Here is a 16,287-nt window from a genome sequence, read left to right on the forward strand (position 1 = left end):
TCAGTCTTTGGAGAGCATGCACTGAATGACTATGTAATTATGATCTGCATAGAGGGAGCACGCGTTGAGTGATATGAAGCGCGAGTGTATATAGCAAGCTTGCAGACCGTGCACGCACCAGCATGACTTGCATTTATCGAGTACAGGGAGTGCAGAATTATTAGGCAAGTAGTATTTTTGAGGATTAATTTTATTATTGAACAACAACCATGTTCTCAATGAACCCAAAACACTCATTAATATTAAAGCTGAATATTTTTGGAAGTAGGCTGTAGTTTGTTTTTAGTTTTAGCTATGTTAGGTGGATATCTGTGTGTGCAGGTGACTATTACTGTGCATAATTATTAGGCAACTTAACAAAAAAAAATATATACCCATTTCAATTATTTATTATTACCAGTGAAACCAATATAACATCTCAACATTCACAAATATACATTTCTGACATTCAAAAACAAAACAAAAACAAATCAGTGACCAATATAGCCACCTTTCTTTGCAAGGACACTCAAAAGCCTGCCATCCATGGATTCTGTCAGTGTTTTGATCTGTTCACCATCAACATTGCGTGCAGCAGCAACCACAGCCTCCCAGACACTGTTCAGAGAGGTGTACTGTTTTCCCTCCTTGTAAATCTCACATTTGATGATGGACCACAGGTTCTCAATGGGGTTCAGATCAGGTGAACAAGCAGGCCATGTCATTAGATTTCCTTATTTTATACCCTTTCTTGCCAGCCACGCTGTGGAGTACTAGGACGCGTGTGATGGAGCATTGTCCTGCATGAAAATCATGTTTTTCTTGAAGGATGCAGACTTCTTCCTGTACCACTGCTTGAAGAATGTGTCTTCCAGGAACTGGCAATAGGACTGGGAGTTGAGCTTGACTCCATCCTCAACCCGAAAAGGCCCCACAAGCTCATCTTTGATGATACCAGCCCAAACCAGTACTCCACCTCCACCTTGCTGGCGTCTGAGTCGGACTGGAGCTCTCTGCCCTTTACCAATCCAGCCACGGGCCCATCCATCTGGCCCATCAAGACTCACTCTCATTTCATCAGTCCATAAAACCTTATAAAAATCAGTCTTGAGATATTTCTTGGCCCAGTCTTGACGTTTCAGCTTGTGTGTCTTGTTCAGTGGTGGTCGTCTTTCAGCCTTTCTTACCTTGGCCATGTCTCTGAGTATTGCACACCTTGTGCTTTTGGGCACTCCAGTGATGTTCCAGCTCTGAAATATGGCCAAACTGGTGGCAAGTGGCATCGTGGCAGCTGCACGCTTGACTTTTCTCAGTTCATGGGCAGTTATTTTGCGCCTTGGTTTTTCCACACGCTTCTTGCGACCCTGTTGACTATTTTGAATGAAACGCTTGATTGTTCGATGATCACGCTTCAGAAGCTTTGCAATTTTAAGAGTGCTGCATCCCTCTGCAAGATATCTCACTATTTTTTACTTTTCTGAGCCTATCAAGTCCTTCTTTTGACCCATTTTGCCAAAGGAAAGGAAGTTGCCTAATAATTATGCACACCTGATATAGGGTGTTGATGTCATTAGACCACACCCCTTCTCATTACAGAGATGCACATCACCTAATATGCTTAATTGGTAGTAGGCTTTCGAGCCTATACAGCTTGGAGTAAGACAACATGCATAAAGAGGATGATGTGGTCAAAATACTCATTTGCCTAATAATTCTGCACTCCCTGTATGTACTGAATAATGTTGGAATGTGTGTATGTAAACCATCATCGAGCAATACAGGAAGTCCACTCAATGAGCCATTGAGTGGTTTGTGACACATGAGCTGTGTTCAGGGAGCATTCTTTGACAAATCTGATTGGAATCTGTACAGTGATTTCTTAAGGCTTACGGAGCCCACAGTGTAAGTGCCACAGGAAATTGTTGTTCTTAGTGAGCGCTTATCACCTGGTATATGTACGGTGAGCTGTACACGGGGAGCATGGACTGTGTGTTATGTAAATGTATCCGATTACTGATGTAAATCTGGTGATACAGAACATGAAGCTGCATTTAGTGAGCGTACAGAACTTTAGGGTTGAGGATAACATGTATCTCACAGGCGACCAGCATTGCACCTCTCCTTGGTGAGTTGAGCTACTTTACAAGCCTGATCTTGAGCGGAGTGATGTTGAAAAGGTGACCAGTATTTCAGGAGAGGGGATGTAAGTGCTACCCCTCAGTGCTGGAGAAGGAACATTCAGACAAACATACCACTGTGGTAGAATGCCCCAGAATTGAAAGTTCTTACTTGCACTTGGGCCCAGCTTTGTCTCGAACCTTCAAGAAACTCTCATAGTTTATCATGGCCTCATCTCCGACCATGGGCAGCGTCTGGTGCTTGTCGAGGAGAAACCACAGATTCTGTGACGAGAAGGAAAGGCCTTTTATCCCAGAACAGATCACGTGATACAATGGAAATGCTTAAGACACACAGGGATAATGGGTCTAATCTGGGTCACATAGCTGAAAATATAGGTGTGAAACGGCCTTGCCTACAGAAATCACAACCTCACCTTCTCATCTGCATCTCTGCCATCTTCTAAAGACTCGTCTGTTTACACGATACTTAATCACTTATGAAACTTGCCCAAATTCCCTGATTCTCATTACATCGCATTGTGCTCATGCTTTACTAATAATCTCCTCCCACTCCACTGTCTGTTTCCACTACACCACCTTCCTGATCGCCATCTCCCTCCACTCCTGCTACTGCTCTCCTCCTCACATCACACCCTGCTCCCAACTCTACCACCTACCTCAACAATCCTACTTCATCCTGCTTCTGCTCAGCCCCTAAACCCATCTCTGCTTCTCCTCAGACCCTAATCCCATCTCTGCTTCACCTCCTCTACCCCTAATCCATCTCTGCTTCACCTCCTCTACCCCTAATCCATCTCTGCTTCACCTCCTCTACCCCTAATCCATCTCTGCTTCTCCTCTACCCCTAATCCCATCTCTGCTCCTCTGCCCCTTATTCCATCTCTGCTTCACCTCCTCTACCCCTAATCCCATCTCTGCTTCTCCTCTACCCCATCCCATCTCTGCTTCACCTCCTCTACCCCTAATCCCATCTCTGCTTCTCCTTTACCCCTTATCCCAACTCTGCTTCACCTCCTCTACCCCTTATCCCATCTCTGCTTCACCTCCTCTACCCCTACTCCCATCTCTGCTTCTCCTCTAACCCTATTCCCATCTCTGTTTCTCCTCTAACCCTTATCCCATCTCTGCTTCTCCTCTGCCCCTTACCCATCTCTTCTTATCCTGCTACTTCACTCTTCCCATCCTCCCCTGCCCCTCATCTTTCATCTCCATCCTTCTCTCTTCCTCACGCCGCCTCAACTTTCTCCCAAGTTCAGTGTCTTTTAATGTAAGACTTTGTGTTGCATTTAGTGTGATCTCCAAATGCAGCTGTACCTATGGTGATCATGAGCTAGATAAATCTAGAGTAATACCTCTATTTGTTGAATCACGTGTATTCCTATATGTGCATAACAATATAGACATACGCTTCTATTTTCGAAAACAGTTGAATCGTATATGTATATATTAAAATGTTGAAACAAAATGGCATTTTTGGGGTAAAAGCTCTTCATCAGAAGGACAATGGAACTTTACAAATGGATTAACGATTACACTAACTTAACCTAGGACCTTGAACCAGAGTAGAGGAGTTTCAGTACATCTGTAAACAATCATAGAGCCTCTCCAGTCTGATCTGAGCAGCATTCGGCTATTGGCACCCCAGAGATGTCAGCACTTCTGGCTTGGCTCGACACACCTCATATTTGCCTTTAAATAGTCACCATGTTCTCGGACCCCTCAGAACTGAACAGATATGAAACCAAAACATAATAAATAGAACACTTCAAACACACACCCAACACTGAAACGATATACCACTTATGTGGGTATCACCATGCTTATAACAGCAGCCAACTACAGAACAAACATCCCTGCAACCAAGTCGAGAGAGGTCAGCAGATGGATAGCAGAGCTCATCTAAACTCTACTGTAACTCCACTTAACACACACATGCCAACTCATCAAGCAAAATGCAAGCCAATGGATCCAAATTGCACATGATAAATCTTGACAAGTCCTGCAGGTTTAGCCAACAAAAGTACATTGTATTGCATTATTAACAACAGAAAAAACAACTGTAGTCACACTGACAGCTTTCAATTGAAATAAACCAGATTCATATCTGTGACCAGATCCTCAGAACCAAGGCGAAATAGTCCCTAACCGCATTGGTGAATCAAGATTATACCAATGGCAAAAAAGGCATTATATAAATACTTATAGAAAAAAAGACTATTCCTAGGATTGTGGGGCAGCAGCTCAAGTAATTTATCAGATATTCACAGAGCATGCTTGCAAAAATTCTAGCAGGAAATTAATCCCTTTCCAATCCAAGAATCTTCAAGACACAGCAGGAAACAAATATTTGAAAATAAAGTACTCAAAAATAAGAAGAGATTTTTAAAACTACAATTAGATTTTTCGACAGTATGTTAATGACTTATTGTTGGCTGCTGAAAAGCAACAACGCAGGGTGACATTTGAACCTCAACTTATGAAATCTAGGCTTCGGGCTACTTCAGGCAAAGGCATCAAGCTAGAGGGTACCGGATGGCATGGGGTGCTCTTAGCAATGTCCTCTGGGACCCTGATCCCTAGCTCATGTGCTCTGGGCGCATAAGGTGATGTTGCTACTGCGGCATCACTGCAGTTGGGATGGTATCCACAGACGTACAGTGTTTTAAATGGGTCAGAACCACTGGGCTTTTGAAATCCTGGTGAGATGCAGGTCAGATCAAGTGATCAGATGCAGGTATGATGGCCACACTTTTTTGTTGCTGCTTTGCCTGTACCTCATTCTTTGGCTGTAGGAGGAAGACAGACAAAGACCTGAGAGGCAGGTCTTGGCACTTGTGTCCCAGAGGCAGACAGCGGGCACAGTGAGGTGACCTGGTAGGAGAAAATGACTCCAAATCTTTCATATTCTCGGACACGCAGTGCGGAGAAGGACCAGGAGGCTGGAAAATAATACTTCTCTCAAGCATAGCCCACCCACACTCGCACTCCCACCATTTTGTTGGCAATGATCCTACATTTGGAAAGACTAGAAGCCAAAACATCTTCGCTAAGTTGCGGACTCCATTACATAGCACTTTCTTCTCCATGGAGTATTCCACCCAAGATTGTAGTGTAGAGCGGTTTCTCCTTTTTATCTCATTAGTATCTCTCATTTCAGGCCCCAATATCTTCGCTGAGTTGCAGGATCCAATGCTGAACTACTCCTTGTTCTCTTCTCTGTGCCACGTTCTATCCAGGATTCTGCTGAGGAGCTGCTTCTTCCTCCGATACTCTGGATGTCTTCCATCCCAGACCCCAGCATCTTTTGTCCGTTCCAGAATCCATGCTGAACTGTTTCTCACTCTCTTCTTTGCTCCACGTTCTACCCAAGATTCCAATGAGGAGCTGCTTCTCCCGATGATCCTCAGGATGTCTCCCATATCAGACCCCAAACTCTATGCTCAGCTCCAGACCCCATTACTTGCCATTCTTCTGATCCTCAGGATGTCTCCCACATCAGACCCCACACTCTATGCTCAGCTCCAGACCCCATTACTTGGCCATTCTTCTCCATGTTGTGTCTGTGGCTCCAGCCTCTCAGCCCAGCCTTGGGCTGCAGTTCTGAGGAGTTTCTCCCTCTGAGAACCAGAATGTCTCTTATCTTAAGACCAGAAGGTTTGCTGAGATCCAGAATTCATTACTGAGCTCTCTCTGTTCCATGCAGTGTCTATGTTTGAATCAGACTTCTCAGTTCAGCACCAGACTCCTGTGTGAGACACTTCCTCACTCCGACTCCCTTAAAATATTCTAGCCTGAATCACCAGCTGATTAATTTTACCTTGCCTTCTTCGCATGTACCAGTTTTGCGTCTTAAGGACCAAGACTCCAATGTGTCATTTTTACTTCAGAAGCATGCATGGACCTTACTCACTTCTCTTATTTGCAAGCTTCTCCTACAAAACTGTCCACATGACCTGGGTTTAAGATGTGGAAAAGACATATGTAGCACTAAACCACGAGTGACTCTCCCAGGAAGAGGCACACTTTTGAACAGATGTGCATTACATCATCAGTGCAGTCTATATCACCAAGCTCTATCCCTTACCTGCAGCTCCTCGTTGTCCAAGAGTTCTCTGCTTTTCCTCTGCAGGAAAACTGCCCGAGACTCCTCCCTCAGCTTCTGCAGTAAGATTTCATCCTCTCCTGGCAGCTGGAGGAGATTGTATACGAGAGTTTAGAGCACAGACATCACTCAGTCAGAATTACACACAATGACAAGTCCAAGGTGAAAATCTGCTCAAAGCTCTTCTGCATCTTTCTCAAAGAGTAAGTCACAACTTGGCACAGAATGACCTGAGTGAATAAAAGGCACATTCCCAGTCACTGAAAGAACCTAGCATAGAAACAAGGCCAGCTCCCTGCACTATGTGCAGGGACTTAGGGCCAGATGTAGGAACCGTTTTGCATGTCGCAAACTGCGAAAAACGCAGTTTGCGACATGCAAAACGGCCATCGCGATGCTGATTCACATTTTGCAAGTTGGTACCGACTCGCAAAATGTGAATCCGACTCGCAAATATGAAGGGGTTTTCCCTTCCTATTTGCGACTCGCACCGCGATGCAGAATTGCTTTGTGACCGCGAAAGCGGTCGCAAAGCAATTCGCAGTTAACACCCACTTAAAGTGGGAGGTAACTCATTCGCAAACGTTAAGGGGTCCCCAGGGGACCCCTTCCCCTTTGTGAATGTCGCTGAAAATATTTTTTCAGAACAGGCAGTGGTCCAATGGACCACTGCCTACTCTGAAAAAATGAAACCAAATGGTTTCATTATTTTTTTGAATTGCAACTCGTTTTCCTTTAAGGAAAACGGGCTGCAATTAAAAAAAAAAAAAAAACTGCTTTATTAAAAAAGCAGTCACAGACATGGAGGTCTGCTGACTTCAGCAGGCCACCATCCCTGTGAGTGCAGGGACTCGCTATGGGGTCGCAAATTGCGACCCACCTCATTAATATTCATGAGGTGGGTCTTTGCAACCCCATAGCGAGTCGCAGAAGGTGTCTGAGACACCTTTCTGAATACAATTTTGCGAGTTGCAAATTGCGAGTCGGTCTGACTCGCAATTTGCAAGTCGCAAAATTGTCTGTTGCTACATCTGGCCCTTAGACTTTTGTTAGGATCATCCTCAATTATGACGTTTCCAAGTAGCGAGGCAACACTAAAAAACATACCTTCACTTTATATAGCAAAAAGTTCCTGCTGGAGTACTTGTGTTGTAGAATAACTTGTATTATTAACTTACTCACTGGCACATATTGCATCTTCCCTAAGAGAATGAAAGAATGGGATAACCTGAGGGGGTCGTACCTACGACATGACGGTTACAAAATGTCCTATGTTGTAAGACCATTACTCCAGTGAGCTACCCATGTACACAATCAGCATACCATTATCCAAAGGCATTCTCTGTAATGAGCTACAAAGGAATTTGTCAGAACTGAAATGTACCAGCTACAATCTGGAATGAATGCCAGCAGCGCCTGTTGTTAACGGCAGACATACGACTCCATAATCAACAGCCTAAGACCACACACTACCATCTCACCGCCCTGCCCCACTGAAACCTGAGTTAAACACATTCCAAACTGACAGGAGCAGCTTTGGAGAGGGGACCTCAACACAGCAGTCCCTACCTTTTCTGTGGAGCCATGCCCGCCTCTTGTATGAAACAATCCGTCCCAACAGACGCCATAACCATGATAAATGCCTCACTTCTAAATAGTGTAGCTTGGGGCCTTCTTAAACACGTCATTGTAGGAGGCTGGCTCAGTTCATGGAGTACACCTATGGTGTGGCACCCTATACTAAGTCCATGCAACCCTTAGTGATAGTGAATAGGTGTCCAGATAGCAGAAGCTATCTAGGAGGTAGAAGAGACGAGCAGCTAAAGCTTATCCAGGAGGAATGTAAAGCACTTGCAATACCACAGTAGTCAGATAGTAACTAACTCACAAGCAAGAACCACACAAGTGTTGCAAAATAAAGGATACTTTATTACACCACTAACTACTCGACTAACATTGGTATATCTCCCTTTGGAGATAACTACACTATATACACAGAATAACCATCGGAAATAGCATAAAAATACAGCGGCTCCATGGGAGGGCCAAACCATATACTAAAAAAAAATGGAATATGAAACAATGACACCAGCCAATGTAAGTGTGGTAGTTAGCTAGGGGCTGGGAGTAGTTAGGAACATCAGAGGCAAGTACAGTAAGTGACCCCAGCAAGCAGAAGTAAGGTAGTTACCCACCCAGTTGCCCCATAGGCTAACACGGAGAGTAGTGGTTGCAGTTTGTGGAATTTAGGACCCTTCACAGTGGACCCTGAGGAAACCAACAGGCAAAAGGATGGATAGAGAGCGTCCCCACACCAGCATACCCAAAAGACAGGAGTACCTACTCCAGGGACCCGGATGCAGAGGGGAGAAGGGACTCTCTGAAGACTGTGGATGCCTCAGACTGTCCAGTGGCTGTCATGACCCGCGGACCAGGCCGGTGGAACTCGGGGACGGATTTCAGACATGGAGGACCTGAAAAGGAAGGGAACAGAGTCCAGCAACCTCAAAGGTGCCCAGATGGTGCAGGTGGCAATGACCATCCTCCTGAAGATGAAAGGCCACATGTAGCAAATTTCAGAATGTAGGATGGTGTCCCCGACACCCTCTGTGATTCGCAAGGGGGTCGCAAAAGCCCACCTCATGAATAATCATGAGGTGGTTCGCAATTTGTGACCCCCTTGCAAATGGCGGCCCTCACGGGGATGGTGGCCTGCTGCGGACAGCAGACCACCATGTCCGTGACTGCTTTTCAATAAAGCAGTTTTTTTCTTTTGTAATGCATCTCGTTTTCTCTCTTTCCTCCGTATTGGCGCCAAAACGTATAATGGATTGCTGGGTTTCACCATTTAAGTCGCTGGTCCTAACGCTAGGGCGAGACGCTCAGTTATACTTTTTGGCGCCAATACGGAGGAAAGAGAGAAAATAAAACTGATTATAGATTCTGGCTGTTGCTACAGGTTATAAGGGACATTCAGATTGTGCTGTCTCTTAGTTCAGACCAGAAGGATGGAAGAATGTTGTTAAAAATAATAAGGTGGAAGACATCAAGAAACGAGTTTGTTGGCTAAACCCAGTCCTAATAGCTGATATGAGGTCGAGTGCCATTTGAATGATTAAGCCTTGAAGAAGTCCGGTTTGGACGAAACACGTGTCGGCTGATGGCTTTTGTATTTTGTATATATTTATGTATTGTTTGTACTGTGTCTGTATATCTATGATAATTTTATGCGTTATATATATATATATATAAATAATTTTCTTTTTTGGCACCATTGCTTTTCGCAAATTTGTTTTGTATGTTTGTATATTCTTTTTTTGTTTGTGTGATAATAGTACCAACACCATTATAGGAAATACTTTCTGATGGTTTAATCTATGGTTTTCCAACTTGACTTATAAGACAACACCTGTCTTTAAACTTTTGATACATTGAGTTCCTTGGTGTGCTCCACTAATCTTATTTTTGTTCAGTATATGCTACTGGCTTACTTTCTAGCAATCCGGTATTACACATCATGGCAACGATGTGTTTTAGTGTATGAGCACCTTCATTTGTCTTGAATAGACTATTAGAATGTCCATTTATTTCAATTTTTGAGTTGGCAGTTTTTGCTTTCCGATTTTTTTTTTTACAGTGACATTCACAACGGGGAAGGGGTCCCATGGGGGCGCCTTCCCTTTTGCGAATGGGTTAGCACCCATTTGAAATGGGTGCAAAATGCGATTGGTTTGTGACCGCGTTCGCGGTCACAAAACAATCCTACATTGCACTGCAAGTCGCAATTAGGAAGGGAACATCCCTTCCTAATTGCGAGTCGCAAACCCATTTTATGATTCGGTAACGGGGTTTGTGCATCGTGATGTGCTTTTTGAACGTCGCAAACAGCGAAATTTGCTGTTTGTGACGTGCAAAAAGCTACCTACATGTGGCCCGAAGTTCCTGCAAGTCGGTGGAAGAAGAAGTCCAGGTGCGGGGTTCATAAGCTGTAGAAGATATCAGGAGTCGCCTACAAGCTGTCCCTCGATTGTCGCCAGATTGCAGGAGGGGCAGTGACCAGCCAGGTCACCAACAAGCACAGGCAATTGCACACAGGCGTTACAGAAAAGTTTGCAAAGTTATGGGGACCAGCATGGTCCAGGAGACTCTACCCAGGAGGGGAGTCAGGGCTGGCCCTCAGCACACAGGAAGGCCAACACAAGTCGATAGAGCCCCCCACAAGTGACCCAAAGGCGCTGGCCACAGGGAGTCACAAGGAGGCTTTACCAGCCCAGCAAATCAGAAGTCCCATGTCACAGGAGTTGCAGGACAGGAGCTGATCTTCAGATTGCAGCATGCTGGAGGCCTGGGCTTCTTGGAGCCTGAAGATCTCCCAGAGGAAGAAGCACCAAGCCTTGGCAAGTACAACAGTTGAGGTGCAAAGGGGTGCCAGTCCAGTGGCAGGAGCAGGGGGCCACAGTCTCCCAAGTCAGACAGAAGACGAGCAGGGCCCAGAGGAGGCCACAGACTCATCACCTCTATTGCAGGATCTTCAGATGTCCGTGGACAGCAGACCCCACCAGGTGGTTGGCGCTGTCTTGAGGTGCCTGCGGTTGCAAGGGAGTGACTCCTTCACTCCAAAGGAGATTCCTTCCCTGTGACCCTAGAGGATGCACAGCCTTGGATGTTGCAATATTCTTGCAGGATCCAGAGAAACAATGCTGCAATGGGTGCCTTCCTACAAGAAGCAACCTTGTTTGGTTCCAAAGAAGACCAGCAGGGGTTCCAAAGGCTAGGAGCCGAAGATGTGTTGCAGAGAGTTTTTTTGTGGAGTCTTGCTTACCCAATCTGAGGACCCACTTGCGAGGGAGCCCTTAAGTAACCATAATAAGGGGTTAGTCACTCTCAGCAGTGACCCACCTATCAGAGGGGGTCAGGGACGTCATGTACCTGGCCTAACCAGTCAGAAGCTCCAACAGTCCTCTGCACATCTTATTTTCAAGATGTCAGAATCAAGTGGCCACCTGGCAGAGCTCTGAGCACCTCCCTAAGGGAGGAGCTGGACCCGGGGGGGGAGAAGGGGGTGGAGGTGTCACTCCCCTGTCCTTTGTGCAATTTCGGCCCAGAGCAGGAACTGGGGGTTCCTGAACTGATGCAAACCGGATTATGCAACCAGGGCCCTGCAAAGCAATCTGGTGGTGCTCAGAGGCCAACCCAGCCCCTAGACACCTAGTGCACAAGGAGATGTGGCCACACCTCTCCCTTGCAGGATATCCTTTGTTTTGCTCCTCTGACCTGGGCCTGGCTTACCAGCAGGAGGGCAGGACATCTGATCAGAAATCTGGGGTCAGCAGCTGGGTGGGCTGGCAGCGGGACCCCGTAAGGCTTCACAGGCAGAACTGGAGGATTCCCCAGGGAACCTCCCGAATACATGGTTTCATGCAGCTAACACTGGGATCGGTGTAGTTGCATGATTCCAAAATGTTTGATACCAAACATACCTGGGTTCGGAGAAGCCGTTATGTATTTGGATCACACGCTTTGACCAGTGTCCAATACATACATTAAGATGGCTTTCCCACACTTACAGAGTCCAGGAATTGGCCTGGGCTCTGTAGAGGTACCCTGCTCATGCAGGGGTATCCTCACGGACCCTGCCCTTGTGCTGAAGGGCCTACCAGAGGGGTGACTTATAATGTCTAAGTGTAGTGGTAAGGTTGGGCATTGAAATCGTTCATGCACCATTTCATAGTTTGCATGGGCTCCCAGGGGTGGCATAATACATGCTGCAGCCCCTGGGGCAACCCTGGTGCACCAATGCCCTGGGTACCTAGGTATCATATACTAGGGACTTTAATGGAGGCACCAGTATGCCAATTGTGGGCGTAAGAAGTTACCAGCAACTACATTTAGGGGAGAGAGCACAGTCCTAGTTGGCAGGATCCCAATGAACTACAGTCCAAACACACTGACATTAGACAAAAAGTGGGGGTAATTATAACGGAAAGATGGCATTTTCCTACAGTCATTGCCCAATCCTGAAAAACACAACTGTATACATGAGGATTCTGGATGATTATTGGCTGATCTCCTTCCCTTCAATCAAATTTCAGAAATGGTGGGTACAACACAAACTCTTCAGGATTACATGAAATTTAAAATATTGTAACTGCTCATCAGTCAGGGTCAAGCTTTCAAGGGGCACAGAGGCTGCCATGTTCAACATTACGGAACAGTTGCTCATTTCTCTGGACTAAAACAAGGAAACAGCTCTAATACTCTTAAACAAGTAAGACCTGTAAGACACCGTTTACCATGAAATACTATCAAGAAGGTCAAAAGACCAGGAATGAGCTGATCCAAATCCTTCCATCCACAAGGAGCCAACCAATAAACATTTGCCCAGGGGAGTTGTTCTCTCACACAATGAAGTATGACATCCCAAAGGGATCATCTGCCCCATGTCTGCGTTTCAGATGTACGTGTGCCTTTGGATGCAGCTCTAGAGCAGGTCCAGTAGAGTTTCTAGGTGTAAGTTCAATGCGTCCAAATCCACCTCCAGCTTGACAAGAGACCAAAGAACCAGTGGACCATTAACTCATACCTGGCCTGCGTGTTCCACCACACGAAAGTGAGCTTACTCTACATAAGCAGAACCAAGACTGGGACTCTGTTGTTGGGCACTCACTTTCAGTTGATCCCCAAACCAAGACCTGCCAACACCCACCTCACTGAAAGTAAGGAACCTAGCACCGTACAGCTGAGCAATCATTCATTCTTTAGTCATAGCATATTTAGATACTCAAATGTGTGTCCATTTTTGTGGCATATGAGCCCCCCACCTCACCAACAGCACTATCCAAACCGACCTTTCCTGGGCTGCTAGGGACATTCAGTCTAATATTTCCCGCAGAACTACCATCAGGCTTTGTCAGTCTGCCTATCATGGACCCAAACATCCATCCATATTGCTGTTTACTCTCAGGTAAGAAGCTACAGGCCCATTGATTTTCTTATTTCCTGTAGATTAAAACTTGATAAGGACAGACCGGCCTATCCAAACCCGTTTGTCTACAAACATGCTTTTGAAACATGCTGTTGTTCTGCATTGCATCTGGACTTGGTGTATAAATGGATCTTTCATATTTCACCACACCTTCCCTTTACCCCACCGCCACACCTGTGCATTGTATTCCTTACCCTATAGTAGAATCGTGGAATGTTCTGCGAGGATGTGCTGCCACTCCTATTTCCTTTCCACTCTGTATAGAATTTGGTAAACAATTCCATTTCTTCATCTTTCAACTCCTGATCACTTCTTTTAGCTGTTGATAAAAGTACAGAAACTCAGCAACTCAGAATTGATGCTATGCTGGAAATCTCAAAAGAAGGCACAGCTACAAAACAGACACACGCTTCCAGACTAAGGTTATCCTCATCCATGCAATAAAGTTAAAAATTCAGAGGGACAGTCTAATTTATATATTAGAGGTTTATCCTTTATTTCATTGTTGATGTATTTCATTCTTTAAATTCTCCAAACAAGTCACCTCATCAGGACTCTAAAGTATTTGCCCTAAGGTAACTATAACTCACGCCCCTGCCATTTACAGTTTTTTCATCAAAAACTTTACTGAAAATATTAGATTGATATTATGAATGATGTTGTCAAAGATGTTATGAGTGCTGTAACTTGTGGGGTAACTAGCAGTGCATGGTGAGGGTGCGAGTTATAGTTACCTTAGGTCACGAGTTATAGTTACTTGAGATAACTAACTATAACTGGTAAATTTCTATGGTTTGGTACATTCAAAATGTGAGCCTAACTATAACGTCCCTGCAACCTTCGGATTTTTAAATGAATTTCTATGTTTCTTTTCTAATTCTATTACCTAACTATAGCATCCCTGTACGATTTTTTCATTGAATTTTTATGGTTTTTTAATGTAGAGTATTTATCATTATTATACGTTAATCCAACCACCACCTTTGGCCATATGCGGCAGCAGTTGGCCCCAGTGAGTGGGTGCATGAGGGTGTCAGTGGGTGTGACAGTCTGAGTGGGTCTGTGAGTGGGTGCGTGAGGGTCTGAATGGGGCTGTGACTGGGTGCGTGAGGGTCTGACTAGGGCTGTGACCGGGTGCGTGAGGGTCTTACTTGGGCTGTGACTGGGTGCGTGAGGGTCTGACTGGGGCTGTGACTTGGCGCGTGAGGGTCTGACTGGGGCTGTGACTGGGTGTGTGAGGGTCTGACTGGGGCTGTGACTGGGTGCACGAGGGTCTGAGTGGGTTTATGAGTGGGTGCATAAGGGTCTGAGTGCATGTGTGAGTGGGAGAAAGAGACTGAAAGAGAGAGAGAGAGATAGAAGGTTTTTAGGCTTTGATGTATGGTATACTTAGAATGAGATATTTCTGCACAGATTGAATACAAAATGTACTAGTCAATTAAAAATAGTAAAATCACCTTTCAGTATGAGTCTTAAACACTTGTAGTTTAAAAAAAAATAAAGGAGGGAAATGAGTAGGGGTGGTACACCTGGAATCGAACCCTCAACTCAGGTGAAGGTCTGTGACCTTCACCATTAGGCTAGCTGTTTAAAAAAAAAATTTTTGCCCTTTATGGGCTATATAGGACTGCGGGGGGGGGGGTGTAACCTCAAAGCCTCACCTGTGGTCCTACGCAACTTTTTTTGGTGTGCCCTTTATGGACTATCTGGGACCTCGGGGAGACTCAAGGCCTCCCCTGCTGTCCCACCCGGCTCCCGCCTCCTGCAGGAGTTGGCATTGCTCCAGCAACCAAGCAACTGCTTTAAGTAGTAACTTCCTGGTTGCTGGAGCAATGTTTTCATCTATCTTCCCTGCACTCTTCTCTGTGTGCAGGGAAGACAGATGAAAACTCCACTTTCTGACAGCCGGACCTGTTTGATAGGTCCCGCTGACAGAAAGCAGAGTGTGTACCGTGACTTGGCTGCTGCTGTCAAAGCTCCCACCAGTCACAGCAAACCGCTAGGTCCCGGGGGTGGTCACCCCGTGACACAGCAGAAGCCGGCCCTGGTGGGGTGGCTGTCCACAGGGTCATCAGTGGCTACTCGAGGGGGGGGACGTGCGGCCCCACACCATATAACACAAAAGCCCTGGGGGGGCACCCAGGGACTTAAAAAAGACGAAGCACAGGAGCCCGTGCTTCGTATTTTTAGGGTTGCGCGCAAAGCGCTCCGTCGCTGGTGTAATCTCTTTGTGAGCTTGTAACCACACCCATGTCAAGCCCATCAGTTTGGTTGGTTTGTGGGCTTGCCTTTTAAAATTAGCTTGATTTCATTAGTGAAAGGCATGCCTACGTCATGCCTTTTCCGGTGTTTAGCCCACCTCGAGCGCACCGGTAAAACTACTGAAAACATACGAGGCTCTGTGGTTCCAGTATGGTTTCTGCTATTTTTTCTCTTTATTTCGTAGGTAGCTCAATCTCGATGGGCAGTAGTAAGAGTGCTTTGTATGACATCGATCCTGTTACATGGATAATTGCACTTTTGCGGGTTACATCAATAATTGCACTTTTGCTGATACTTTTCACTGCAAGTGAAATTTTGTTTCCTTTTGTGTATTTGCTTTGCGCTTATGGCGGCCGTCGGCTCGCTTATGCAAAACTTTTAATTTTCAGTTTTTGTGGCAAGAAAAGCCCTATTAGGAGTTTACAAAGCTAATAGCTTTAACGAGTAAACGTGAGTCCCATTGCATTGCGAATGCTTTTTTTTAATTTATGGCTGATCCGCAGATCCACCATGACTCCTGCTGTAAATTAAAAAAAAAGGGGTCAGGGTTACTCTAGCTGGGCCAGTTCTTTATTTTTAACCTTTTTTGTGGGAGTTAGCTGAAGCCGAGTCCCAACATGGCTGACAACACTTCTTTGCTGAAGTGTTGGCAGCCAGTCAGATCTCAGCATGAGATCGGGAAGGGTCACGAATCCTTTGCATCCCTATATATACAAATGTAAATGACCTTTAATTTTTTTTAAACTACTGAACAAATTTACATCAAATTACAAAAAGGCCTCTTTTTTGACCAAGAGCTACCTATCTCCCAAATTTGG

General features: G+C 45.4%; 1 protein-coding gene across 2 annotated transcripts in view; it reads right to left on the reverse strand.

The window, feature by feature from the left end:
* Positions 1 to 16,287, reverse strand: part of PPP2R3C (protein phosphatase 2 regulatory subunit B''gamma) — an 89,415-nt gene that overhangs the window by 46,877 nt on the left and 26,251 nt on the right. For both annotated transcript variants that reach the window (XM_069209117.1, XM_069209118.1), the window contains exons 2-4: positions 13,402 to 13,526; positions 6,205 to 6,309; positions 2,269 to 2,381 (exon numbers count right to left, since the gene is read on the reverse strand). In XM_069209117.1, coding sequence (XP_069065218.1) covers positions 2,269 to 2,381; positions 6,205 to 6,309; positions 13,402 to 13,526 — 343 coding nt within the window. The remainder of the gene's footprint in view (positions 1 to 2,268; positions 2,382 to 6,204; positions 6,310 to 13,401; positions 13,527 to 16,287) is intronic.

The sequence above is a fragment of the Pleurodeles waltl genome, chromosome 9, assembly GCF_031143425.1.
Source record: "Pleurodeles waltl isolate 20211129_DDA chromosome 9, aPleWal1.hap1.20221129, whole genome shotgun sequence".
Taxonomy (NCBI): Eukaryota; Metazoa; Chordata; class Amphibia; order Caudata; family Salamandridae; genus Pleurodeles; species Pleurodeles waltl.